The 22553-nt window shown below is 39.5% G+C and overlaps 1 protein-coding gene across 2 annotated transcripts in view; it reads left to right on the top strand.

Annotated features, from left to right (window-relative positions):
* LOC140476273 (kinesin-like protein KIF28P) overlaps positions 1-22553 on the top strand; it is a 105115-nt gene that overhangs the window by 61041 nt on the left and 21521 nt on the right. The window contains exons 16-23 of one of the 2 annotated variants that reach the window (XM_072568623.1): positions 3810-3893; positions 5163-5308; positions 6123-6251; positions 9889-10023; positions 11073-11239; positions 12503-12609; positions 13935-14088; positions 14182-14348. In XM_072568623.1, the coding sequence (XP_072424724.1) occupies positions 3810-3893; positions 5163-5308; positions 6123-6251; positions 9889-10023; positions 11073-11239; positions 12503-12609; positions 13935-14088; positions 14182-14348 (1089 nt within the window). Of the gene's footprint in view, positions 1-3809; positions 3918-5162; positions 5309-6122; positions 6252-9888; positions 10024-11072; positions 11240-12502; positions 12610-13934; positions 14089-14181; positions 14349-22553 lie in introns of both variants that reach the window. The other variant, XM_072568622.1, reaches the window with a different exon arrangement.

Raw genomic sequence — 22553 nt, 5'->3', positions numbered from 1 at the left:
CAGGGATGGCAGAGTCCAAAACTAGAGGGCATAGGTTTAAGGTGTGAAGAGAAAAAATTAAAAAGGACCTGAGGGGCATGTTTTTCACACAGAGTGTGTATGGAATAATTACAATATTTAAAAGGCATCTGGATGGGTATATGAACAGGAAATGTTTAGTAGTTGGAAAATAGGACTAGATTAATCTAGAATTAGGGTCTGTTTCCAAGTTGTATAACTCTATGACTCCATAAGAGACAGAGTAGTGCCCTTAGAAGAAGCAAAAATGCAAGCTCCACACTCAAAGGCAAAACTACATTCAGAAGCCAGTGAGAAACATTGAGGCAAGAGTGAGTTGGAAAAACAGAGAAAGGTTGGCCAAACTTAGAAACTACTGAAATCTTGCTAAAGAATGTTTGTTTTATTATTCACTCATGGGACATGAGCATCACTGGTTGGCTTTTATTGCCCATCCCTACGTGTCTTCAAGAAGGTGGTGGTGGGCTGTCTTCTTGAACCAGTACAGTCCGTGTGGTGTAGGTTGACCCCAATGCTGAAGGAATTCCAGGATTTTGGCCCAGTGACAGTGAAGGAACAGTGATGTATTTCCTAGTCAGGATAGTGAGTGGCTTGGAGAGGAACTTGCAGGTCATGGTGTTCCCATATATCTGATGCCCTTATCCTTCTGGGTGATAGTGGTCAGGGGTTTGGAAGGTGCTGGAGGGATTGGATGTTATGGATGTGATGCCAATCAAGTGGGCTGCTTTTTCCTGGGTGGTGTCAAACTTCTTGAGTGTTGTTTGAGTACCCATCCAGGCAAGTAGGGACTACTCCATCACACTCCTGACTTGTGCCTTGAAGATAATGGACAGGCTTTGGGGAGTCAGAGGTGAGTTACCTGATGCAGTATTCCTATCTTCTGACCTACTCTTGATGCCACTGTGTTTATGCAGTGGATTCAGTTGAGTTTCTAGTCAATGGTAACCATCAAGATGTTGATGGGGATTTAGTGATGACAATACAACTGAATATCAAGGGATGGTGATAAGATTGTCTCTTATTGGAGATGGTCATTGTCTAGTATTTGAGTGGAATTAATGTTACTTGTCACTTGTCAGCCCTAATCTATATATTATCCAGATCATTTTGCATTTCAATATGGACTCCTTCAGTATCTGAGGAGTTGTGAATGGTGCTGAACATTGTGCAATCATTGGTGGACATTTCCACTTCTGACCTTATGACGGATGGAGGTCATTGATGTGGCAGTTGAAGATACTTAGACCTAAGACACTACCCTGAGGAAATCCTGCAGATTTGTTCTGGAGCTGAGATGACCTCCAACAATCATCTTCCTTTGTGTCAGGTATGACTCCAACCAGCCAAGGTTTTGCCTCGTGATACCCATTGGTTCATGTTTTGCTAGAGGTCCTTGATAGCACACTTGGTTGAATGCAGCCTTAATGTAAAATGCTGTCACTCTCACCTCACTTCTGGAATTCAGCTCTCTAGCTTATATCTGAACCAAGGCTATAATGAGGTCGGGAATTGAGTGACCCTGGCGGACCCGATAAGGAACAACTACTGGGTCCAGGATATAAAGGTAGAGATGCCTGAAGGAGCCAGGAGTAACTTTATGATAAATATTGTGAAGACCAAGGGAGTACAAAAACAGGGTCATCACCATCATCATTAATTTATAGCAGGTGCAGCTGCAAGAAACAGTAAAAAGTTCAGAAAAGAAGTTTAGACCAGGGATAAGTTTAGACCAGGATCAGGAAGGCCTCAGAATGTATTTAGGTTGAAACCGTATTTCTGAAGAAGAGTCATACTGGACTCAAAACATTAACTATTTTACTTACTGATACTTGTAGACCGGCTGAGTTTCTCCAGCATTCACTGTGTTTGGGTTAGATTTCCAACATTCACAGTATTTTGCTTTTATTGAAATATTAGGATAAATGGTAGCCACTATTTTGATTATTTAAAAGGTGGAAAACACTGATAAAAATGGGAAACTCTAACGAGCAAACCAGAGATAGATTATTACAAGCAAACAGATTTTCAAAGCATGAAATTGATGGATTGTCACATAACAGTCAATAATACGAATATAATATACAATCTAAAAATTGATTGAAGAATTCAATACAGTGTTACATAAACTATCCAACTCCAGAGAAAGTTGAACCATGGTGAGAAATAGGAAGAAACAAATTTGTGGAGATTACTTACAATGGCATAAAAGAAATACTTCATGTGGCCAAGAAGAAATTACCACCACCAAGCCAAAAAAAGGCTCAGTAAAAATTGACAAGAGCAAAAGAATGATGAACAGTGTGCTACCGTTTGCCAGTACTATGTGGAACAATGGCTAGACCTGAAATCCCGTGAGACGATCAAAAATGCATACTGTGACCTCTGACAGCATTCCACAATCACAAACAATTTCCAAGTGTATGACAAAAAAACCTAGTTATTCCAGTTTCCCTTTGGAAAAACTGTAAAGGAAAGGATACTCTGAGGATACTCAGCATTACCAAGTATACAGCCAGGGCTCAGTCAGCAGGCTTGTACTTGTTTCAACACAGCTGCCATCTTCCATGATGGACATTTATAAGAATGAAGGTCCCTATATGATGTTATGTGGTAACTATCTGAAGTAGGAGAGAGATGTTCCTCTCTGAAGAAAATTCATGGGATTAAAGGTCCTCCAGATACTGACTCTATAATGGGATAACAATAGGGAAAGAATGCTTCGCAAAAATGTTTGAAAAGACAATGGCTCTGAAGGGATTAATACTCAGGCTACATTGGCTCCACCTAGTCCTATAGGTCCACAAGCAGCTCAATAAGGGCACATATCTCTTCCTGAAGCAGTGCCTGCTTTTCTTGAGCTGCCAAGGAATACAGGCCAGTCAATGTTAAACTTGTAAAAGAGACTAAATGGGAAGCTCACAGCCTTGTTACAGTATACAAGTGGCCAATCCATGTCATTAAAGTAGATTGACAGCCATCCCCTCTCCCTGCCTTTGTTAAACCTGAGAATGGATGGATTGGCTTCGGTTTTGCACGTCTTGAATGTTTACATCAATCGCACCAACAAGGCCCTGGTTAAAATTACCTCCAAAGAATAAAATGTAGTGAGTGTTGTGGCCTATACTGTGTGGAAATGTGCAACTCTAGTTGCAGTAAACATTGGTCTGCAGAGTCTGGTAGCACTCTGACCTGGTTAGAAATTTTGTGAGTTTCAATTCCACTGCTGAGCCCTGAGTACATTTATCTAGTAGTGAGCAAACCTTCTGCTATCAAAGGAGCCTTTTGCAGTTGAGATGTTGAACTGAAGTTGTGCTCTCTTTTTGAAGAACAGGAATGTTTTCCTAGGATCTTTATTAATGATTATCCTCAATCAAGATGATACAGAGTATCAACTTGTTTTTGGATCTTTCTGTGTGCAAATTGGCTGCTATCTTTTCTCATTTACAGTGGAATCTGTATTTCAGAAGTAGTTTGTTAGATGTAAAATTCTTTGGGGTGTCCAAAGTTGCAAAAGACACTTAATACATGAAGAAATATCCTATATTGCAAATAAATACTTGCCACAAAGAGGTAAAACCATCAGTATTCAATGCATACCATGACTCTCTGAGGTTAATTTGAGAAGTGGATGTATGGTGGCCTGGGAAAAGTTTACTTTCCTAATTTGCATCCTTGAAATGATGGGCGGTGTCAAGAACATAAAATGACAGAGAAAAAATAGGCTCAAATGATTCAAAGAAAGGTAATTTAATGCAGTACCAATATAATCATGCATTTTCATCTTTCTCAAGGGGGTTATCTTTGAACCTGAGGTGAAAAACCTGACGTCAACAGATGCCAAGGGAGAGGGATTAGAAAAAGAAATTATTGTGAAGGTAATAAACAAGGTAACGAAACAGGTAAGTGACATCAGGAGTTCTATTCTGTTCAGGTAGAATTTCAAATCAAATCAGGTTAATACAAATATTTTGGAAAATTCTAATTAGTGAAACATTCTTTCCCAACAATATATTGACATTCAATAAGTGTTATAATACTTCAACTAAAGAGCTTAGTCTGTACTTTAGCTTAGTCAAGTTTTATACTATCCATTTAACTCCAAAGCCTCCTAATCATTCATACACTTACAAAAGACAACTGTCACCTTCTTAGGTAAATTAGAATAGGCAACAAATGCAGTCTTGCCAGCATTGCTAACTGTCCAGAGAGAAACTTATGAAAAATTGTGAAGAGATGTAGAATAAAATTCCTGTTCTTATTTTTCCTTTAATTAAAAAAAATGTTCCTTGAATTTGTGTGAGTCTCATCCCATATTTGACCTGTGATCCTGTAAATAAAATCTCTGCATAGTCAATATTGTGGCAGGGGCTAAAGGTATGATAGGATCTTTCAAGCAATCATATAGAAGTCTGAGTTATGAAGAAATGGAGTCATGCCAAGTTAATTCAAATATTTCCTTCTATCTGGTTGCTCCCACAGTAAGAATAATGACACTGAATAATTTACTAGATTATACAGCAAGGGTGAGCATGCATGTGTTTTCTTTCGACTTTCTCTGGAAACTTACTGGACCTCTGCCAATTCCATAATGAGCTGAATACAACAACGGAACTTCAGAGAAATTCAAAAATTGAATTTTTCTATCTTCTTGTAGCAAAGTGCCTTACCTCGGCCAAGAACCTCCAAGGCTAATGACAAGAGGTTGCTAACAGGAGGAGCTCTGAACATGATGTCACATTCGATTATTCCCACTGCACAGCACTTATATTTGGGTGCATTACTATACAGACAAAATATGGATTAGATACCCAGAGGTCATAAGGTCACATTCCACCATGATAAATTGTGAAATGAATTCCAATAAATTCAGTCATTTGAAGGCTGTTGCAGGAAAAAGGAAATCATGACGTGCTGTCAGATTGTTGGAAAGACCCGACTGATTCATTAATGTCCTTCAGGGAAGGTAGCCCACTAATCAAGCTGGAAACTGGCTTTTATTTGTTTTGTGTTTTTTTTCTAGACTGGTACAAGCATGTTCATCTTTCACATGCCATACTTGATCAAACCAATAGGTCCTCTAGGCATTTATTTCTGTGTTCAGAGTCTGTGACTGGAAATCAAAATGGCTAATGGTCTATTTCAAGGTCGAGATCTGGCCACTGGACAAGTTCACTGATCGAAAGCTTTTAATTGAAGGCATCTACCAACACTTTCTAGAAAATGGAACAATACCTAATATGGTGGAACAAGATCCATTCTGGGATTCTGTTGAAATCTTGCATCTTGGGAGGTAAAAATCAGAAAGCACGTACTGTTAAAGCATTCTGTTTTCATTAAGCTTTTTATTGATTATTGCCCATGTAACCTTTTGTCTCAAAGGGATTTTGTTTTAATCTGTATCACAATGACATTGGATTTTATTCACAAAAGGTTAGCTTTCAGAGATCTGTTTTCTGCAATGCTCCTTAGGACAAATTAGTTGGAATACCAGAAAGAAATTTGTATTTCACTTTAAACATAATTAAACATTACCATGATGACTCACAAGAGCATTCCAAAACTAAATTTGATATGGTCACATCAGGAATTATCAGGAGGGTTGTCCAAAACCTTGGTCAAATAGCCACGTTTGAAGACAGGTATTTAATGACAGTAGGGTTGTAGACAGGATGAGTGGTTTATGGAGGGAACTCCAAAACTTAGACTGAAGGTAGTCAAACGCAATGATGAAGCAATTAAAATGGAGAAGAATTCTAAACACAAATTCAGATTACAGGTGTGATAACTATCTCAGGAGGGTATAATGAGGGTATAACCCTCAGGAGGGTTCATTATTTTTGAGACAATGGAGCTTATTAACAATATTCCAGAGCTATTTGCATTTTAATCTCTAAGTGGTCTTCAAATGCTCAGTGGGAGAAGGCAAATCATTTACCGGAATGCTCACAAGGAGGAGGTTTCTGTTTTAAAAGTGGTAGCATCAAAAAAAACACCAGTAATATTTGATACATTTTGAAATTGAATCATCAAAAATTATAAATTCATCAATAAAATGATTAATGCCCATTTTTCTATCAACATGAACCATTGTAAATGTGTTGCAGTGCCCATGTGTGGTTGGAAACCTTGGCGTATTGCATAGCTTATGAAGACCAGGTGGAGGCTATTAATTATCGAGGGAAAGAAGAGGCCATTATACAGATCAGATTGCTGCCCTGCTCACCAAGTGGAAAGTAAGCTCAAAACATGACCATAAAATGTTAACTCTCTTGGGAGGAGCACAATGTAGGTTTACAAGAATGATACCTGAACCTCAGGGGTTATGAGGAGAAATTACATAAATTAGACCTGTTTTCTCTAGAACTTAGATGGGTAAGTGGTGATCTGATCAAAGTTTTAAAGATTTCAGTAGGAACAAACAAGGTAGATAAAATTAAACTATTTCCACTGGTTGGAAAATCTAGAATGCGGAGCAAAGTCTAAAAATAAGGGCCAGAATGTTCAGCAGAGATGTTAGGATGCAGTTCTACACACAAAGGGTGGTTAGAGTTTACAACTGTTTTCCACAAATGGCAGTGGATGCTGGATCAGTTGTTAGTTTTAAATTTGAGAGAGATCATTTTTTGTTAAGCATTAAGGGATTATGGGCCAAAGGCAGGAATATGGAGTTAGACCACAGATCAGCTTTGGTATAGTACAGGTTCGAGTGGCTGAATAGCCTACTCCTGTTCCTATATTTCCTGCATTTCACCAACTTTTTAAGCAGTGCTAGGATGATTAACATGAATTATAGTTTAATGTTAACTAGTGTTTTATGACATTCCGTTCCGGCTTTTTCGATGGGAGATTTTCTCAATTGATACAGTACAGTATGGAAACAATATTGAGAGATCAGGAATTAAGGTAACTATTGCTTCTTCTCCCCATGACACTGGTCCTGGGATAGAGAGACATGATGAAGGTTTAATCAGATTGGATAAATTTGGATCCTCCAAATACCAATCAATTTTGGGGTGTAGGGAGAGAGACTCCATTGGGTATAGGGTGCCCAAACAGTAGGCTTGTTTCCTGATCTGAAGTGAGGTTCCGAGAGTTTATTCAGCTGCCTTGGTCATGTGGCATAGGCAGCCTTGCCATTGGTAAAATACCAGTCTCCATGACAATAACGTCTTAAGTAGAGATTAATTAGGTACTTTCAGCTTACGGTTTACTAAAGGGTGATCAGGCTGTTAAAATTCCAGTAGCATTGGATAGTTGATTGGCACAGCACCTCCACCATGCCGTCTAATTTTACTGGAGCCAGTGGATTACCAGAGATCATACATACAGTTGCTAAAGGGAAGTGATTAAATTAAAAGCAGCCTTAGCTCAGTTGGCTGGATTGTTGGTTTACAAAGCAGTGTGATGCCAACAGTGTGGGTTCAATTCCCATCACCAGTTTGAGGTTACCATGAAGGACTCTCCTTCTCAACCTCTTCCCTCACCTGAAGTCTGGTGGCCCTCAGGTTAAATCACAACCAGTTGCTTCTCTCTCTGCTGAGACAACAGCCCCTATGGTCTGGTAAGACTATGGTGATGTAACAACATTCCTCCTTATCTGAAATGTGGAACCAAGTCTTTGAAAGATAAAATGACATTATGCAGGTGGCAAAAAAAACCTTTTGACTACTAGAAAGTCTACAGCCATCAGATTTATTAAAAGGAATCTAATTGGAGCCACAACAGATTGATCTGAATTTTTTACAAGTTCTGATTTATTCAGCCAATAAATATCATATTAATTCTGCCTGCTTCAAACAGCATTCCAAGTCTAAATTTTCATTTCAAAGTAAACTCAAGAGCAGGATTACATAACGGCGGTGTTAAACATAAATATTTATTACTGTAGCTGTAGAAAACGTGATGGATAATGTAACTGTGCAGTAAGACATTTGCTTTCAGTAAAATAACTAACAACTTGATAGAACTCTGTAGCTGTTGAAATTTTCATAAATAGTCACAAGTGCCGTAACAGTAATTGGAAAATTAATTTTACTTTGAATTTTACCACTTGGCCTTGTGTTCTCACTTCAACTTTCAATCTTTGTTCTTTGATGTCAAACTACAACAAAATTTGAGGTCACTTGAGAATATTTTAATACGGCTAATTTTTTTCACCAACATTAATTCTTGCCCCAAATTAATTCGGGTAGATTGAGGGTAATGATTCCACCTCAATAACCTATCAAGGGAGGCTTCACCATTATAGAATCAGAGAATCGCTCCAGTGTAGAAGCAGGCCATTTGGGCCTTCAGGTCCACACCGACCCTCCGAATAGCATCCCACCCAGACCCATACCCCCTACCTTATCCCTGTAACTCTGTATTTCCCATGGCTAATCCACCTAACATACCCCTGGATACTATGGGCAATTTTAGCCTAGTCAAACCACCTAACCTGCATATCTTTAGACTGTGGGAGGAAACCGGAGAACAGGAGGAAACCCATGCAGACATGGGGAGAATGTGCAAATACGAATTATGTATTTGTTACTTTGTGCATCCATTTTTAACCCTCTGTAAATGAATTGGCTTTGAATGAGGAAAATTGTGTACATTTCTCTGAAATGAGCCTAACATTTAGTTGAGCTGAAAATGATTTGTTATTGGAGAAAGAATGAATCCAGGCTCTGTAATATGATCAGGACTTCACATATAAACAATACAAGTGAGACACTAAAGGTTTTTAACTGTGCATAAACTGCATGGGAGGCACTGCTTGCTATGCAAGGATTGCAAAGTATTAGCAAGTTTGGAGAAGGTTTGTAGCTCAGGTTGAGATAATGGATGTATGTTTGCTCATGAGCTGGAAGGTTCATTTTCAGACATTTCAACATCATACTTGGTAACATTATCAGTGAGCCTTCGGTGAAGCAATGGCGTTATGGCCCACTTTCTATTTATGTGTTTAGGTTTCCTCAGGTTGGTGATGCCATTTCCGGTGGTGATGTCATTTCCTGTGTCTGTGATGTCATTTCCTCTTCTTTACCTCTGAGAGTGATAGATGGGGTCCAAATGGATCCATACAACAAACACATCAATTTGGATCCTATCTATCACCCTTTGAGAAAAAGAACAGGAAATGACATCGCCAACACATGAAATGACATCACCAACCCAAGGAAACCTAAGCATATAAATAGAAATTGGACCATCACAACAGTGCTTCACCAGAGGCTCATTGATGATGTTACCTAGTATGGTGATGAAACATCGGTAAGCGATCCTTCCAGCTCAGCAAGCAAACATACGCCCATCCCAAAGTATACCCAAGCATATATATCCCTGCCGAGCCACATAAACTTAAAGGCTGTTGAATATGCTGAGCAATAACATTGACAGAGCCAATAAGTAAGAATTCCAGGAGAAAAGAGATTAATGTAAGACATCAAGTAATTTACAAAGGTCGGATTAGTAAATGATGTATATGGAGTTAGGTGTAGAGAGGTGGAGGAGGGTCCCGCATGTGAAGTACAGTACAAATGTATCTAAGGCCTGTTAAGCTGACTGATCTATCTCATTACTGTGCAATGTATACAGGTCTGTGTATTCACCATGCTTGAGTTGCTTATATTTCATGCATTTTGGAACCCTACACATCCAGAATATTTATATTTTGATATAAGAGTTACCATTGCTACCTGGAGATATTCATCACTATATTAGAGACTTTGTAAAAGTTCTCCTATAGCCGGGATTTCAGGGCATAATTTTTCCAAAAACCAACCAAGTCACCTCATTCCTTTTTACTAGTTTCAATTGAAAAGTGTGCACTTGAGAGAAGATGCATTTGTGGAAAACTGATATGATTTATGTGCATTCCCCGTTTAGCCCACTGAGAGAAGAATCTGTCATTGTTGACCCTGATGATCTGCTGGGAAAACGCATGGACTTTCAAATGCAGATTACTCTATGTTTAGGAGTGAAATGGATCCAAGGAAACAGCAGCAGAGGAGTTCAAATTGGGTGAGATTCCCCAGCTTTCATCTACATACATCAGTGACACGCAAAGCATTCAAACACCTGAGGTTTTATTTTAATGAGCAGCTCACAATTAGACACAACCTTTTTCCAAATTTTCTTCCACTTCCTCCTAAGTGGGCCTCAGAAACTGAGTAGTGATGCTGTTACATATAAAAGACTCTGATTTGCAGCAATTTTCTGCCTGCTCCTATTATAAAACAAGAGAGTACGTAAAGTGCTGGCTGCTCTTGTGCCAGGTAGAATTTTGTTAAAGACTAAGAGCTCAACAGCTTTGTAGAGAGTCATTTCTGGTATGGAATAGATCAATTCTTCAAGTTTCCTGGTGGGAATATGGTCTCTCCTTCCTTCTGGAGAAACATGCTGCTTGCAGTGACTATCTTCCTACTGGGAACAATTCAGTTGAGATTTCAAACTTATCACATAACACAGTCAAGTGGAGCACCAATTACATGAAAGCATTACTCACACTAGCATTACAAAATATTTAAAGTTGGTACTTTTAGATGCCTCCATACCTTCTTATACCATATACTACTTCAGTCATGTTTACATGCTGCTTAATAAACGACACAGACTGTGACGAATATTTAACACTCATTTGTTCCAGACTTAAATGCAACAAAAAATGCCAAGTGGAAAATTCAGGTGTAAGTCACGTGAACACTACATGGTGTCAAAAGAATTCAAGTCCTCTGTTACTAGAAATGTGTGAATTATAATTTTATCAGATGATGAAGAATATTTAAAATAACTGTTAACATTTGTAATTGAAGTTTCTCCACATCTATTTCGGTTTAACTCTTATTCTATAACCAGTAAAATCTCTATAACAATCACTTAAAGCACATCTGAAGATATTAATATCAATTCTCAGCAATGTTATAGTACATTATCAATATGTAAAGCAATAGATTTGTCAATATTTAGTATAAATTTCTGATTTTAACATCACAGAGTTTCAGAGTTTCATTGTATGTTTGTGTTTCAAACATACAATGATTTTGTTCACAAATATCTTCTTGTGTGTACAGGTTTATGATGTATGGGCTTCCTGCAATGTTCTATGCCCCTGCTGTGTGGAATAATGCCAACTTTGAAATGGATTACACAATGTGCTTCATGATTCAACATGTTACTGCAGATTTCCTCAGCTATTTGAAAACACATGCAGTAGTACTGGAGCTGTGGGGTTTGCAAGGTGTGTGAAATGAGATTCAAACATTTTACAGGCAATGGAGAAAATCTGAAATGAGAAAATGCAATTTAATCCCTGTATTGTTATTAAAACCTCAAAGCTATTGCATTATAGTGAACCAAGTGATGGATTATGCTTAGGCTCCTGTTGTTGCAGTTTTGCTCATTTTGAATTCTCATTTTTGACATCATCAGGTGGAAGAGATGTAAACACAGTGTTAGTGCTTAACTTGAAGGAGATGAGGAGGCAAAATTGGTCAATGGCTTACTCTAAGTGATGAATAAAGGCTAGTTCAAAAGCTAGTTCTAGCTCTAGAAATGTGGAGCAAGCTACATGTCTGTGCTCCGGATGAGAGGGTAATGCTTGAGGCAGAGCCAAACGCATATGTATTAGAATGTCGAATGTGATGGAGTATTCCACTATTAGAAATTCCCAATGCTTGGCTTTGTCTCTGATAACTTCCATTCTAAAATTTTAAAAAGACGTGCAGTGCCAGCTACTCATGGACTTGATACAGCAAATGATTGATTTCCATTCTAAGCATTTCTGAGCAGCTGTAACAGTTATATTCAACATTGGTCAATTGATGTTTTCTTCTATGGATGTCTGTTTGAAATGTTCATTTTCTGTCTAAAATTACTTGGGAATCTATTACTGGCAATATTGGCTGTCAATGTATCATGTAGGATACAACACACAAGGAAACCAATTGCCCATCACCCCAGTATCTGCTCTTTGATTGAGTGATCCAATTAAGTACATGATCCTGATCTTTTGCCACAGCCCTGTAAAATCATTTCTCTTCAGGTATTTATCCAATTTCCTTTCTGATTCTGTACATTATAATTCTGCAAAATTAGTCACCTCCAACACCCTCCTTCTTCAACAAAGAATACCTCTTAAATTTTCTCAACAGATTAACTATTTCAGTATTCACTCATTTTACACCTTTTCCCTCACCCATCTCACTTCCTACCCCTCATTTCCCAATCTTCCTCTCCTCTCTCCAATTCTCTCTCCCTCCACTTTCCCAATGTCCTTTGCTCTCCTCTATTCTCCCCAACCTTTCCTTTACTCTTCCTCTATTCTCCTAGTCCTCATCCATCATATTCCAATATTCCATTGCCTTCTCAATCTGATTGACCTTAAAAATGCAGAGGTTTTCAATGTTGGTCTTACTTGGTCAAAGCAGATCCATAAAATACTCAAGTGCAGAAGAAACAAATTTATAAAGAAACGGAAAAGTAACCAAACTCTATTTTCCAGAAGGTTGTCAAGAAATGGAGACTGAGTTTGCTCATGTTGCACTAGCTGGTAATGGTAGTGTGCTGTTGGATTTGTGCTATAAAAATCAATGGACATCTGTGCCACAGGTATGCTGAATCTATTCATTACAAGATATTTCAGCACTAGAAATATTAGCTTTCAGTTGATTCATACTTATTTGCATCAGTTTTCAAACATGTGGGCCACTCCTAACTGTATTCCATTTCACAGCAAGAACTAATATTTAGTGTTAGATATAATCTGCAATCATTAAGGTCTTGGTGTTAAAGGTAAGGTATTAGCATTGATAGAATATTGGCTGTCTGGCAGAAGGCAGAGAGTGGGGATAAAAGTGTCCTTCTCAGGATGGAAGCCAGTGACTAGTGGTGTTCAACCAGGGTCAGTGTTGGGACCACAACTTTTCACTTTGTACATTAATGATCTGGATAAAGGATCTGAGGGTGTTCTGGCTAAGTTTGCCGATGATACAAAGATCGGTAGGGGGCAGGTAGTATTGAGGAGGCAGGGAAGCTGGTTAGGAGAGTGGGCTAAGAAGTGGCAGATGGAGTACAATGTGGAAAAGTGTGAGGTCATTCACTTTGGTAGGAAGAATAGAGGCATGGACTATTTTCTAAATGGGGAGAAAATTCAGAAATCTGGAGTGCAAAGGGACTTGGGAGATCTAGTCCAGGGTTCTCTTAATACAAACTTGCAGGTTGAGTCAGTAATTAGGAAGGAAAATACAATGTTGTCATTCATCTCGAGAGGACTAGAATATCAAAGCAGGGTTGTGCGTCTGAGACTTTATAAGGCTCTGGTCAGGCCACATTTAGGGTCCCATGTCTCAGGAAGGTGCATTGGCTCTGGAGTTGATCCACAGGAGGTTCATGAAAATGATCCCAGGGGTGAAAGGCTTAATATATGAGGAACATTTGAGGACTCTGGGACTATACTCGATGGAGTTTAGAAGGATGAGGGCGGATCTAATTGAAATGTACAGAATATTAAATAGTCTGGATAGAGTGGACATTGAGAAGATATTTCCATTGGCAGGAGAAATGAGGACCAAGGGCATAGCCTTAGAGTAAAAGGCTCCTTTAGAGCAGAGGGTGGTGAATCTGTGGCATTCATTGCCACAGAGGGCTGTGGAGACCAGGTCATTAAGTATATTTAAGGCAGAGATAGATAGGTTTTTGTTTGCCAAGGGGATCAAAGGTTATGGGGAGAAAGCGGAAAAATGAGTTCGAAAAACCTGTCAGCCATGATCGAATGGTGGAGCAGATTCAGTGGACAAAATAGCCTAATTTCTGTTCCTTTGGTCTTATGATCTTATGGTCTTTCTTTCTGATGAAAGAAGCAGCCTCTTTTCACCGAAAGGAAATAATTTCAAACAAATTCTCTCTTTAATATGATTCATTGTTGTCAAATGTAGGATTCCGAGAAATGTAGATCCAAATTATCTGAGCAACTCAAAATGTTGGAAGAAGAGATTGAAAACCTCAAAGATGCAAACCGAAGCTTAAAAAGTGAAAACATCAAAATGCAAAGGGAACTCGAAAGACTGAGAAACCTCCCCTCAAGCCCCGGTAATACTAACTGTTATTATTGTGCTTTGTTGAATGTTATATGTTTTACCTATCATTCATTGCCAGCAAACTAACTCCCAAACTTCTCACCAGGATTAGTTACAAATGGGGGTCCAATGAAATCCGCTAATGATCGATCTAATCAAAAGTCCCCATTTCTCAGCTGGGATGCTGAGTTTGCCAAGGCCCTCAAGACATTTTATTTCAGCATGATTGGAGTGAGAGCGAGACTAATCCACCTGAAGGAGGTCAGGCCACTGGTAAGAGTCGCCTAAGCCCCTTTCCACCTATCTTCTCCACCCTTTCCACTGACCAATCTCATTTACCTCTTACCTGCATCCATGTATTGCCATTCCATCTACCATTCCCCACCCCCACCCCCCCATTTATTTCTCAGCCCCCTTCCCCCTGCCCAGCCCTGATGAAGGGTCCTGCCCGAAATGTCAACCCTCCTGCTCTTCTGATGCTGCTTGACCTACTGTGCTTTTTCCAGCTCCGCACTTTATCAATTCTGACTTTCCAACATCTGCAGTCCTCACGATCTCCAAGCCACTAGTAAGTATACCTTAGTATCTGCCTTTCACTGGCACTTGCATTTGACAATGAAGCAATAGAATCTACAAACTTTCTAAGTGAATGAGTAAATGGAATCCTTTTAACCTTACATACTTATGAAGAACTCTTTCATACTTATTGTAAATGTGGAGAGACACAAATAAGGGGACCTAGTAGGCAAAATATTACTTCGAAATGCATGGTATGATGATAAAGATCTAATCATGAACTATTTTTAGGTATGAATTATAATAGTATTGCAAATAAGTAAAATATGGGATTCTGAACATCCTTGGCTATAGCAGGCCTTGTGGTAGAATAGTGCAAGATAAGTCTGACATGGCCTATCTTGACTTCAGAAGCAACTTGATGCATCTTTTCTGATGCAAGGCTAGATTCTCATTAGAGCTGAAAATGTGTTGCTGGAAAAGCGCAGCAGGTCAAACAGCATCCAAGGAGCTGCCTAGATTCTCATTAGGCAGTGGTGAGTTGTCAGTTGAAGGGGATGAAAGATTGTTACTCGCTTTATTCAGGCCACAGCTTGCTTCATTAATATTCAGATTCCCATCTTATCAAACATGCCAAATAAGCTTGATGTTGAGAAAAATTGATATGGACATTGGAGCAAGTGTCTGATGACTTCAGCTCACCACTGGCTGCAGAGACCCTCATGTTATTCAATACCAAACAAGTTCTCAAGGCATGATCCATGGGCACCAGCCATGGGCATCCCTTGACCTTGGACACTAACATCTGACATTCACCACCACTCACAATCCTCCTGGCACTTCTCCAATCCACTTTCAGGACCATTAGACAGCACAGACCTGCATTACCAGGTGCACAGCAAAAGAGAATTGAAAGGCAGCTTTAAGGACATTGCACACACAGTGAGGTATCCAGCTCACTGATTAGACCATGCTGCATCTCAGGACTGCTCATTTGCTCTCTTAGCACTTGTTTACCTGGTGCCTTACTGTATGCCGTCAGAATCCACACCTTTCCTTACCTTGTCTTGTTATGATGTACCATCATTGTTAAAAATTAGCATTTCAGCCAGAGACAAAGGCTACCAGTCCTGCAATATTGATCTGTTCTTTTGTGCAGAGAAATAGACAGTCTGCTTATCATACTTGTCAGTGAGAACTTTCCTGTGTGGGGATGGGGTGAGACTCTTGCAATACATCTCTCCCAGGCATCAATCCAATATCTAAAGTATGGGATAGCTGCCTGCGTGACAAGCACAATGAGAATTTATTCAATTGAATGGCCATGCTGGAAAGTACATAACGGCTGGTCCATAGTCCAGTCAAGGCAGGCTGTTGTCAGTCAGGGGATCCTGTACTGTCAGTCATGGACACAATCTGCATACAACCTAGTGGCTTGGCCTCTGTCATCCATCCACTTGTGCCCAGCATGGTCAGTGGATACCACTGAATACAGCCTGGGGAGTTGGTAATGGTCAGCCCTGTAGAATCAGCACTCGCTTTCAAGAGAATTCTGTCGTGTCAGTTAAGGATCTGCAAATACAGTGGTTAGGGGTCTGGTCAGTTGTCTCTACAGGCTATCTGTTGAAGTCAGTCAAAAATTTAGGATGAATACAGAGCTGAGGGTCATGTGTCAAATGTTGAGGAAGGTATAAGGGGGACCTGTATGTGCAATCAGGAGATCAAAACTAAAAGGGATGGAGCAGTCAAGGCTGGACAAAGAAAATCAAGGCATGTATAGAGATGGAAACAAGCCTGGTGCTGGGGAAGAAGCTCAATGTGTATGGGAAGGTATGGTAAGCTATGAGAGGTGGATTATCAACAGTGACAAATATGGAGGCCTACACAAGGTGTGCATAGAGGACCAAAGTAGGCATCATTAAGGTGTAATGTCAAGGTTCAAGGATAAGCAGGACGGTTAGATGCAAAGTTCAATGTAATGGATCCCCATGTGAGGGATAGGTAGAAACAGATTATCAGGATACTGTGAGGTAAAGGAAAGCACATAACACATGTGTTTTTTCTGAGGAAGAGCCCGGTGACCAAGCAGAGCTGCCTTCACTGTCACCACTTGTGCTTCCCTTGATGCTAAATACAAGTGGAAAATGGCTGGTACCTTCTCGAGGGTGAGTGGAGTCAGTGTCAGTTTGATGGTGAAAGCATCCACAAGAATCCACAAATCTTGCACACTAGGACTGTTGCTATATTTAATTGCAAGCATTCCTTTGCCTATTTGCAATGCATGTTGTTTGAATGTGCTCAGACGTCAAATACTGATTAAAGAGTATTTGCACCATGTCATTTGTGCTGGCAAATCTAACATTGCCATTTCAGTGCTGCAGAAGGTAACTCATAGAGGTGTAAAAATGTCAAACTACTTGTGAAACTTGCAAGGGTGCTGGGGGAGGAGCGAAGCATTGCTTTATGACTGACATGGGTCTGGAATGGCAAGGGGTTCAGAACAAAGCAGGTACCCTCCTTTTAGAGGTTATAGAACATAGAAAAGTACAGCACAGAACAGGCCCTTTGGCCCACGATGTTGTGCCAAGGTTTAATCCTAATGTAAAATATAGTAACTTAACCTACACACTCCTCAACTCACTGCTATCCATGTGCATGTTCAGCAGTCACTTAAATGTCCCCAATTACTCTGCTTCCACCACCACAGCTGGCAATGCATTCCATGTATTCACAACCTCTGACATCTCCGTTATGCCTTCCTCCTAATATCTTCAAACTATGACTCCTCGTACCAGTCAATCCTGCCCTGGGGAAAAGTCTCTGGCTATTAACTCTATCTATGCCACTCATTATTTGTTATATGTTGGTCACTCTGCCAGTGTGGCATCTTCACCAAGTTGGTGACCAGTGCCCTGGTGGGGCAGATGACAGAGCCACTGAAAATGTGATTCTGTCACTTGGACCAGTCTTGGGGGCTCCTCCAGTATAGTAAGACTGTGCCATATCATCTTGACATGCTGTGATCTGTGCAATTGAAGCACGGAAGGAGGAGACATATGCTGAGGAATTGAGGGAATGGGAGCACCCTTCTGAGGAGGAGGATGTTGGGGAGTAAGAAGCTCTTCTTGAGCATGGCCGAGCTCAGCTGCACTGGGCCCTACAAATCAGCAAGGACCTGATTGATACCCAGCTCCTGTAGATGAGAACTGGGTGCAGCATTCTATCATGGGGGTGTCAGCCATGCCTCTGTGCCATGAGCTGCATGGCTTTGTAGCTGCTTTACCAGGTCCTTGCTGGTGAGGGGCAACACTGGACTGCCAATACTTGTCTGGCTGCATAGTGGACTTTTAAAGATGACATTGGTGGAAGGGATTCCAGTCAATCAGCAGACATGTCCTGAGAGGTGAATCGCTCTGGGAATGGTGAGAAAGGATTCGAATCAGGTGGGAGGGACACCTTAGGGCAAGGTAGTTAGGTTAGATATGGTAAGGCATCTCACCAGGCTTCCCTTCTAAAAAAAACAATGCAACGATCACAGAACCAAATGAAATAGATTCAGCTTATGCTGTTGTTGCAACTAATCTCAGAACAAATTCTCTTCTTTCCATTCCTGAGGTTGGCAGAACAGAGTTTTGGATTTCAAACAAATAAGTACATGCATTAAAGTTGTTAAGAACAAGCTAGACTGGTCCATGTGAGTTCATTCAAATTAAGGAGTTATTTTATTATAAACTTACTCAAGTGAAATGTAAAAGTTAATAAAATGAAAAAACCTATCTCAAGGTCATGACATACACATGCACACTTGCATGTAATCAAACAGAACAAGATTCAGGGTGAGGGAAGGTGGAATTCAAATAAAATTATATTCTTGGGTGAAGGAATTATATTTTCCGATGTTCCAGTCGGAGATATATCTAGTTGGTCTTCTGGAGACAATCTTTGCAATCTGTAATCAGTCCTCTTCCCAGAGTTGGAAGTTTGGCACTTAAAGTTCCCTTGTTCTCCAATTCGCTACCTCTGGGCTGTATTCCAACTTGACAGTGTCACTGGGAAGTTTTTAGCTCTTCTTGCTTTTAAAAATATTATTGGTGTCTATGGGCATCATAACCAGTGATTAGACTCTTTTGAGAAGTGGGTGGGCTCTCTGCATCCTGATGATACCAGTGAGGCCCATTATTTCAGTTTTTCACAACATCTCATTAATTTTTATATTTAATGTCGACATCCAAAGCACAACTGAATATTTTCATGCACCACCCTTTCAGGCAGTGTATTCCAAATCTGACCCACTCCTTGGGAAAATGTTTTTTCTTCTTCTTACTTCTGCTTCTTTTCCCTAGCACTCTAAATATGTGCGCTCTGGTAATCAACCCAGCAGCCAATGGAAACAGTTTATGTTTATTCACTGGTCCCAAGCCCTTCATGATTTTAAAACAACTGTTATCTAATCAACTCTTAGCTTTTTCTGCCTGAAGGGGAAAAATACCAGCTCCTTGAATCTATTCACTAAATGTACATCCTCATTCTTAAAACCATTCTGGAAAATCAATTTGATACCATTGCTGAAGTCTTTATATTCTTCCTAAAGGCTAATGTACAGAATTGGACAAAATACTCCAGATGGGGCTGGTCCAGTCTTTTATAAATGTTTGGCTTCCTGGCTTTGTACTCAAAGCTTCATGAACTTTATAATGCTTAATCACCATCAAAGATTTGGGCACTCTCATGTCTCCTTGCATTTAGACCTTTTTGAAATTAGAATAGTGAAATATACTATTTAGTGGCATTTATATTGTTTCTGCATTAAGGTGGATCAAATTGTGAACTACTGCTGTAACCCAAATATAATCACCTACTCTATATGACAAATTCCTCTGTCACAGTTTGCATCCATACATTTTCTAGAATCAAATAAAGAACTAATAAGAAGGGTCTTTCATCCAAATAAGCAATAAATGACCAATGTTATGTGATTGTTTTCAATTGCTGGAACTGAGTTTCTAAAAATAAATCAAAGGTTTTCTTTCCTGCAGCAATGTGAATAATAGGGAAAATTAAATAAACCGGGAATAAAGACATGGCTTGTAGTGTGTCAGATTGTGTTCTTGAATGTTCTTTGTATATTTCACAATAAGAAGGTTTTCGCCTGGTGTGCTGGTCGAAAAGATTTTTTTTACAGTCAGAGGTGTGAGTTAGATGAGGTAAATTTTGTGCTTACCATCATAGGAATGGACTTATTCCAGTGTTGGCATAAAGAAATACTTTTTAACATTTGGATGATGTCATTCTTTTATCTTGGGCTGACAGTGGAATCCAAGTCTAAAAATATTGTATTTGTTAAAGAATGGTCTTTCATAATGGTTTTCATGAAGAGTGACAGAAAGGTGATGACAGAATTGAGACAGTCTCCTACTCAGCCGTGAACTCTCCCAGTTTTGTTCCCTGCAATTTGTATTCCTATTGGTGTTCATATATCTTCATCTCTTTCCATTTTATGTTAATGCCTAAAAGTCATCAACCTGAAATATAGGTCCTGATATACAGGAGGAGCATTTGGGTAGGAGGGCATGTGAGGAAGGAGGACATGGGGGAATTCAGTGGGAAAATAAAAATTCAGATTGAAAACTCCTAACACTTCCATTCCCTATAGGTCTCATTGTTCACAGGCGTTTTAGGTTTCCTGCTGAATGAATGGCCTGAATATCAACCTCTCCAGTTGAGGAAACCGGCATGCAAGGGAGCAGGCATGGAGATGACTGGCAGGATGAGATCACAGCCAAGGGCACCCTGTGGTCTGGGAATATTGAATGTTTTTGGGGCTGGGTGGGGGGGCAGGGTGTGGCATTGAGTGTGATTGACAATGATTGTGATTATTGGGTGTGCTGGGATCAGGGAGAGAAATATCTGTTGTAGAAAAGGTCATGTTTGAAGAGAAATTGTGCCTGAGGGGAGGTTATGATATGGGGAGAAGGCAGGAGAATGAGGTTGAGAAACATAGCAACCACGATTGAATGGCAGAGCAGACTTAATGGGCTAAATGGCCTAATTCTGCTCCTGCATCTTATGGTCTTATGGAAGTAAGTTGACTATAACTTTAAACCTGAGTTACGTAAAGTGTAACGAGTTGCTGCACTGTTTAACACTGCTTTAAGAATCATTTTGAACAAAGCTAGCCCCACAAACAAAACTAGCCATATCCTCGAATTGAAATAATGAAGACCGACTCCTACTGTGGGAATATATAGCATGCATATCTTTGTCAATGAACAAAGAACAACACTGCACAGGAACAGGGCTTTTGGCCCACCAAGACTATGCTAACACACATTGCCCTTCTAACCTAAAAGCCTTTTGCCTCTGTGCCTTCTGCATTCTCCCTATTCTGTGCCTATTCATATATCTGTCAGAATGCCTCTTAAACATTGTGATTGCATTTACCTCCACCGCCTCCCATGGAAGTACATTCAGGCACTTACCATCCTGTGTGTAAAAAAATCTTCCTCTCACATCTCCTTTCAACTTACCTCATTTTACCTTAAAACTATGTTCCCTAGTAATGGACACTTCTTCCCTCAGGGAAAAGATTCTGACTGTCCATTCTATCCATGTCTGTTGTAATTTTGTAAACTTCTATCAGGTTCCCCCCTCATCCTTCAATGTTCCAGTGAAAAGAAACCAAATTTGTCCAATCTCTGCTCATAGGTAATACTTTCCAAACCAAGAAACATCCTCATAAACTGTTTCTGTAACCATTCAGTAAGATCATCTTTATCAATAATCTAACTTCTGCCTTAAAATATTCAAAACCTCTGCTTGCATTCTGCTTTGGAGAGAGTTTAAAATACTAACAACCATCTGTGAGAAAAAATTTCTCCTCATTTTTGTCTTAAATGGGGGCCACATCATTTTAAACAGTGACCCTTAGTTCGGGATTCTCCCAGAAAAGGAAATGTTTCAATTAAGTCGTATGTTGAACGTCTTAGCTCCAGCAATCGCAGGCCTAGCCCGTCTGATCTTTCCTTATAAGGTCCTTATACATTTATTCAGGTAGAAGTTTGGTAACCTTTCTCTGAATTGTTCTAACTCATTTACTTCCTTCCTTAGAAAGTGAAGTTAATATTGTACATATTACTCCTGATATGATTTCACCAGTGCCATGCATAATTGAAGTATAACCACGCTTCTTTTGTATTCAATTCCCATCATAGTCAATAATAACATTCTATTAGCTTTATTTATTACTTTCTGTACCAAAAACTTGCGTTTTATGATTCTTGCACTAGATCATACATGTTGCTTTACAGCTCAGAGCCCCACAATCTCTTACCATTTCGATAGTATGCAATTTTCTATGTAACCTGCCAAAATGGACTATTTCACATTTTCCACATTATAGAGTTCTGAAGAACCTGGACTCAAAACATTAATTTTAGCTTACTTACCACAGATAGTGCCTGACCTGCTGAGTGTCTCCAGCAATTTCTGTACTTCTGTTAAGATTCTAGGATGAAATTCATCATGACCCAGGAATTTGTCATCCTACAACTTCAACAATTTGCCCAGTACCACTTCCCTGATGACTTTAACTTTCTATAGTCCCTCACTTCCACTTCCTGATTTACAACAATTTCAAGAATATTATCTCAAAAAGCAAGATAATTGTTCAATTCATCTGCCACCTCCTTATTTTCCATTGTTATTTCCTCAGGCTCATTTTCAAAATGACCAATACTCACTTTGTTAAATAAAAACAAAAGTGCTATGGAAGCTCATCAGAACTGGCAGTGTCTATGGAAAGATATTTGGGTGAACATTAAGTTTTGAGTTCAATATGGCTCTACTTCTGAATTGATTTCATTAATCCTTTTCTTTATAAAATATCTGGAGAAATTCTTACTATCTGTTTCTATATTTCTAACTAGCTTTCTCTCATACTCCAGTTGTTCTCTCCTTATAAAT

This window comes from Chiloscyllium punctatum, chromosome 4 (genome assembly GCF_047496795.1).
Source record: "Chiloscyllium punctatum isolate Juve2018m chromosome 4, sChiPun1.3, whole genome shotgun sequence".
NCBI lineage: Eukaryota > Metazoa > Chordata > Chondrichthyes > Orectolobiformes > Hemiscylliidae > Chiloscyllium > Chiloscyllium punctatum.
The sequence above is the reverse complement of the archived record's forward strand: the minus strand, read 5'-3'. Positions and strand labels throughout refer to the sequence as shown.